The sequence below is a fragment of the Salvelinus sp. IW2-2015 genome, unplaced genomic scaffold (assembly GCF_002910315.2).
Source record: "Salvelinus sp. IW2-2015 unplaced genomic scaffold, ASM291031v2 Un_scaffold820, whole genome shotgun sequence".
NCBI lineage: Eukaryota > Metazoa > Chordata > Actinopteri > Salmoniformes > Salmonidae > Salvelinus > Salvelinus sp. IW2-2015.
Genome location: NW_019942622.1, coordinates 156,510 through 163,483, shown reverse-complemented (window position 1 = coordinate 163,483; position 6,974 = coordinate 156,510). Strand labels below are relative to the sequence as shown.

General features: G+C 43.2%; 1 protein-coding gene and 1 pseudogene across 1 annotated transcript; one reads left to right on the top strand and one right to left on the bottom strand.

Annotated features, from left to right (window-relative positions):
* The first annotated feature begins 529 nt into the window (after nt 1-529).
* LOC112068989 (Krueppel-like factor 2) lies at nt 530-3,011 on the top strand. The gene is made up of 3 exons (XM_024136238.2): nt 530-889; nt 1,015-2,008; nt 2,172-3,011. Exons 1-3 carry the CDS (start codon nt 821-823, stop codon nt 2,345-2,347), a joined length of 1,239 nt encoding a protein of 412 aa, XP_023992006.1. The 5' UTR covers nt 530-820; the 3' UTR covers nt 2,348-3,011.
* Nucleotides 3,012-4,033: 1,022 nt separating this feature from the next.
* LOC112068992 (epidermal growth factor receptor substrate 15-like 1) overlaps nt 4,034-6,974 on the bottom strand; it is a 68,999-nt pseudogene continuing 66,058 nt past the window's right edge.

The following is a 6,974-nucleotide window of genomic DNA, read 5'->3' as shown; positions in this document are numbered from 1 at the left end:
CTAGCGCCTGATATAGTTGAATTTAGACACGCATGCTGAGAGGGGACAATAGTCTTCTAGTAGGGTTAAACAGGTTTAAGATAAATTAGCTCACTGAGCACGGAAACTTTCAATAGTCCTACAATAAATTAGATGTAAACATGTTTAACATGTAATAAGATATCTCATGTAGCATCGTTACATATATGTTCTGAATGTTTATCTCTATCCCAAACCCTATTTTAAATATTTGTTTAATAATAGTAATTCAAGGTTCAGTGTAAATTGTGAGTTGAATTTAGATTTAAATTATTGACAAAGTACAACTAAATTGTAAGAAATTAAATGGGCTAATCAAACATTTGGCCTTTTCTCAGATGTAACTTAATTCCTTTGGCCACATTATGTATGTGTAATGATGACATTTTGTATGTTTTTGACAAGTACGRGCCACGCTCGCACTCCCTCCGCCTCCAGGTGGGTTGGTCTATCAATCGCCCGCGTGGAGGGAGGTTCCCCAATGCTTTATAGGCTCGGCTGAACAGCGGAGTGGAGAGAGACAGAGAGAGACAGAGCGGAGTAACTTAGCTCACCGGAGGACAGCTTTATATACCYGAGCTAAATTTACCATCATCCTGAACGTATTTCCTCGCTGGCGCACAATTGGTCCAGCTACTCGGCTACCATATTTATAAGCTTGGACGACCTACTGCTTGGCTGGTATCTTTCAAGCGCAGCTTTGGAACAGTTAGATAGAACGGTGGAAGGTGTGCTCAAAAGGGCACTCACTCACTGAATCAACTTTGACAAGAAACAAATAAGCATTTATTGTATCTTTTAAATGGCTTTATCCGGTGTGATTTTGCCACCCATCTCGACATTCGCAAACCAAACCAAAAGTTTAGAAGATGTAAGTACAGACCTCAAACTTGTATGATCATGTGTGTGTTTCGGTGTCGCCTTCTGCTTGGAGATTCACCTCTGTGTGTATTGTGTCATATATKTAATGTCTTTTTTTCCTATTGGTTGTTGCAGAGGTGGAAAAGCGACATGGACAAACCGATGTCTTCCAACTGCTCCATGCTTGATATGGTACAGAACATGGACTGTCGGAGCATCGAAAGGAAAGACGACGAAGATCTGAGTAACTATTTAGATTTGGATTTCATTCTGGCAAACACCACTGGATCAGACAGCATGCCTACCGCTGCGCTGGGAGCAGGTGTAGCGTTGTATAACATGCCCTCAGTGGATTATCCAGGCAACCTGTTCACCACCGGGAGCCCTATGCCATCCTACCCGTCCAACGAGCATAGCTCCCCGCCTCCCCCCTACAGCACCAGCCTGATGGCGGAGCTTCTCAGGTCCGACGGAGAGAACAACTACGGAGTCGATATTACGCGTAATACCTATAGCGTCCAAGGACGGTTTTATGTCAACTCTGCACTTATTCCCATCAGACAGGACATTATTGATAACATCAAAGTGGAGCCGTCCATGGACGGTTATGGACCAGTTATGAGCATGGGCCCCCAGAGCTGTACAAAAATCAAGCAAGAGGGAAACGTGTCGTGCATGATGTCCTTTGAGCAGCCGAGAGTAGCCGTCTCTCCGCGGACAGCCAGTAACATGACGCCACCGCTCAGCCCCAACGACCAGGGGAGCTCCGAGTGCCACCAGCAGGTACCGATGTGTCACTCCATGAGCTTCCCACAGAACTACCACTCCTCCGCGACGTACACACACCAACGCCCCGGTGCGCCTCCAGCCGCACAGATGCAGCTTGGACCATACCAAGGCGCTCACCAGTTCGGCATGTACGAGGAGGGACTGAGCATGCAGCCGAACACACAGAGGGTACTGCTGACGCCCCCGTCCTCTCCGCTGGAACTGCTGGAGACCAAGCCCAAGAGAGGTCGCCGCACCTGGCCGCGGAAGCGCACGGCTACGCACACCTGCACATTCGCTGGGTGCGGTAAGACTTACACCAAGAGTTCACATCTGAAGGCGCATCACAGAACGCACACTGGTAAGGAATATATATCGTAGTGTTTTGTTGATGAATTACGCAACATTACGTCTAACATTGGGCATATATGCTATTACACAGCCGTATACATATAGTTGCTTGACTGTTGACGTTATCCCAACGGAAACTTATGCTGACGTTTCTCTCCTCTTTGTCTCTGCAGGTGAAAAGCCATACCATTGCAGTTGGGACGGTTGCGGCTGGAAATTCGCTCGCTCCGACGAACTGACACGGCATTTCCGCAAACACACCGGTCACCGGCCCTTCCAGTGCCACCTGTGCGAGCGCGCATTCTCCCGGTCCGACCACCTTGCGCTTCACATGAAGCGACACATGTGAATGTGATGTACACGACTTGGAGTGATGATGGGTTGTTATTAAAGGGAGGACCTTCAGGCCTATTTTGTTTATCTGTTTTTTATATTTAAGATGTTTTACAACGTTTTAATTTTTTACAAATATTTTTTAAATATGTATATTGATAAATGTTTAYTGTGATTTATTTTCTAGTAATGTAGCTGGTACTACCTTGGTTATTGTTATATTAAAGCTTTAGAAACGCTTGGTAGGGTGTTTGGTTGTATGTGGGGCTGGCCCTGCATTTCTTCTCTGTCCTTGGAAAGAGGGCTGTGTTCAAAACAAAAGTGTCTTTCTTTTATTCTACCTGTAAAAGTGTCCACTGCAGAACTAGAAGGGCACCAAAATAACACACGTTTACATAGTCTGCTATTAGTGAAATACGTTTTGTTATTGAAAACTGCCTCAATGATTTGAATGGCCCAAATACTGTAGCTTACCTTACCCTCAACTGTTTTCTGTTCTCATGGAAATCTTTTGGATGAAATTGTGTGGTATGATTTTGGGTGCAAAAAGATGGGTCCAGACTCATTGTACACTACCAGGGCTAGATGTCTTGTGTGTCCTTATTTTTGACTGAAGTCTGTATCCATTTTATACTGTAAATGGTGTATTTATTGTAAATATTAAAATACATTGAAATATATTATTGATTTTGTATTTCATTCTTGACTGATATCACGATGTGTGCAATGATGCATTTAGTCCGATAGTCAGCAGACATCTTCCTTGTTTTGAGAAAGTTGTTCAGACATTGTACTTGTTTAATAAACCACATCCAGCCCTGAATATGGGCTTTATATTTACACTGTAGATGGATGTAGTAGGACAGACCTAAAATCCTACATACAATCTATCACACAGTTCATTAGACTATAAGCGTATACACACTGCTACTCTATACACCTCTTCTCAACCTCAAAGACTTGGTTAAATTGAAACAATGTTTGCCAGCTGTTACTCTGACAAGGCCAGTTATTCTTGTGGGTTCAGCCTATAAATACAAAACATATTTTCATAATTAGAGGCTGACTGGGCTGGGGAGATGTCTGGAAGGGACAGGGGGACACAGCAGTCCCAAATAGCACTGTCTTTATTCTCTTATTTGGTGGACTACTTTTGTTATGTTATGGAATAGGGCTCCATTTGGGACACATATCTCCGAGAGGCTAAATTACACATGGACGTCGGAGGTCCTTTCATTCACCCGAAATGATACACACTCCTTCAGAACATATTACCTGAGCTGCTAACTGATCACGCCTCCCATTAGAAGTGACACTACTCTGTCGCTGAAAGAGACAGGCTAGACAGGTAGGAGCAGGCAGCTGCACTTGGTACCTCTCACTCAATATCTGCATCTAGCTACACTGCATTGACTATTGGTCCATTTGAGAGGATTTGCAGAGGAAAAAGGTTAATCACAGATTTCAGTTCAAGAGGAGGAGAAAAGAGGAGAGAGATGAGAGAGGGAGTGGTGAGAGGAGAAAGGAGAGAGGAGAAAGAMGAGAGGAGAAAAGAGGAGAGAGGGAGAGGAGGTAGAGGAGAAATAGGAGAGAGGGAGAGGAGAAAAGAGGAGAGAGGAGAGGGAGAGAGGAGAAAAGAGGGAAAGAAGTGAAAAGAGGTAGAGAGAGTGTTTCTCTTTGAAACAAGACACCAACCACTTCCTGGAATGTTACATGACGTTTTATTTATATTCAAAGATATACACAGGATTACAATTATTTCAACCTTGAAGGAATATTTATAATCATATATACCGTTACACATGAAATTAGCCATTTTGGTTGTGGATAAGTAAGACAGACATCATTGTGGGCATTACTTCTTAATGCATCTCAGTGTGACCAATACAATACTCCTTCAGGTCAACACTGGAGAATGAGCTGCAGCACAGAGTTCCTTGAATATACACACAGACACTGTGTATGTGGCCCAAATGGCACCCTATTCCCTATATAGTGCACTACTTTTAACCAGGGGCCCCCATAGGGAATAGGGGTGCAATTTGAGACAACCATAGGAGGTCATAAACACACATTGTATGTGCCAAACAACCCATATCATCAGTGAATTACAAGGCATTAGGATAGCACATCCTTGCGCCAGGTAGTGGCCAGGATCAAACAGAGTTATTATTGAGTGTGGTGCTTATGAGTGTAACAAGAAATTGTCTTCTGAAAATGAATTAAATATAAAAGATACATAGTAATTCTAATGCCCTAGTTGAATAAATCAATAACAGCCGAAACACTTCAAAATCAACCCACTGAATGCATTATAGAGTTTAGCATTAAGAGATTACAACAAAAATACAATCTAAATGTTGACAGTGAGAGGTGAAAGGTCAAACACCCCACCCCCCCCTCATATCCTTTAAGGCAGGAGAGTTTTTGAATTTGTCATTCTTCTGTTGTGGTGGAAGGCAATAAAAGTAGAGAACCCCGAGACAAGAAYATAACAAAGAATATCTGTATTTCCATCATCTAAACATTTCCTTACCAAAAAGAGACTTTCACCAGAAATCAGGAACACAAGCACACTCACTGACAGAGAAAGAGTACGCTATAACTTTAGACTTTTAGCATGAATGTTTTGAAGCAGTTCTTTAAGGGTATATTATACAGTTATAACAGCGCGTTGTACAGATACTTCATAAACCGTAAGTGCATGATCTTTCCCCTATATAAATAATAAAAATTAAATAAAATGTTAAAATCTTGGCTATTTCCTCACAACAAACGATGAAGAAAAAAACAAAGTTAAGCACCCAGAGTCTCCCCATAGAAGAACTACGGGGTCTCCTAGAGTCAGAACGACCCCTGACCTTAGCCAAGTCAGAGGTAAGTCACTCTTGATTTAGGCTGTCAGGTCAGTCAAGTCGGACTAAAGTCGGGCTATAAAAAAGGAGCTGAGCTGTAGCTGATTTTAGTTGTGATGCAGCTAACTGGAATGAACCATTGAGGCTGACGATGACTAAGAGGTTAAAGAGGCTTTGGTAGGTTAGTGTTGATAAAGTCCGGCTTCAGTGGAGCTGGATCGGTAGAGGGGCTGCCATCCCATCCTCAAGTCCTAGGCCCAATCCCAAATCGACCCCTAAACCCTACACCATATGCACTTGTAGAGATCGGAGAGGATTTGATCGGTATAAGCAGTATAGTGAAACTTCCACCTAGCCTATCAGAGAGCACGCTGGAGCTATTGCCAGATTACTTACACCTGTCAAATCCTCTCAGATTAGCATAGGGTTTAGGGGCCGATTCGGGCACAGGGTTTAGGGGCCGATTCGGGCACAGGGTTTAGGGGCCGATTCGGGCACAGGGTTTAGGAGATGATTGGGCCACAGTCTAGAGGGGACGTTGTCAGAACATCACAGAGCCGAAGCGGGAGGCTGTTGTCAGGGTGAAGTTGTAGTTGTCGTTAGGGTGTACTCTGGTTTATATTGGGGGGTGTATAAGCGTTGTAGTCTAGTCTGAAGACACACTGTCCCTCAGGCTCTAGTCAGACGGTAGTATTTGGGCTGTTGAGGAACTGTTGCTCGTGGTGAAGCTGTATGTTGTGCTGTACTGTATGATATCAGTCAGTTGCATTGTTTCATTTAGCTTGTAACAGGACTGTGGTCAGGAGGTGTGTGTTGTTGTGTCTAACAGGACTGTGGTTATTGTCGTGAGTCTAATAGGGTTTTTAGTTTTCATCCTTGCTGAGGGCGATGGCCAGGTCCGGGTCCTTCTGTTCCTGTGGGCGGAGTCTCCTCAGTCTCTCCTGTTCCTGTGGGCGGAGTCTTCCTCTTCGCCCACGCCAGCTGCTCTGACTCACTTCCTGACTACAGGAAGGTAGATGGACAAGTTACACACTGGATACAAGGGGAGAGATACCCACAGACACCTGAAGCACACGTGTCAAAGGGTCTCATACTCAACTTTTACATTTGGAGACAATAGTGAGCGATAAAAACATTTGAGATCAAATGATGGTTTTTGAACTGAGAAGTTGAATTTGAGTAAATATGAACAAAAAAATTCTACAGTGAGTTCCAACTGTGGTAAAACCAGCTCATGGTGATTTATTTAATTAATGCTGATTGATAAAATATTGAATTCTTCAAATCAGTGAGGGAAAAAAAATAATAAATGATACATTTCAGAGGATTTCTGGTGCTACCAACTGTAACGTACCTCCATTTTCTATTCAGTGTGTAAAGACACCTTTATAGAAGATGTTAATAGTGATCACCAATCAGAGTGCTCATCCCTTCAGGATGTCAATAGTGATCACCAATCAGAGTGCTCATCCATTCAGGATGTTAATAGTGATCACCAATCAGAGTGCTCATCCCTTCAGGATGTCAATAGTGATCACCAATCAGAGTGCTCATCCATTCAGGATGATAAGAGCGTCTGCTAAATGACTTAAATGTAAATGTAAATGTCAATAGTGATCACCAATCAGAGTGCTCATCCATTCAGGATGTCAATAGTGATCACCAATCAGAGTGCTCATCCATTCAGGATGTTAATAGTGATCACCAATCAGAGTGCTCATCCATTCAGGATGTCAATAGTGATCACCAATCAGAGTGCTCATCCATTCAGGATGTCAATAGTGATCA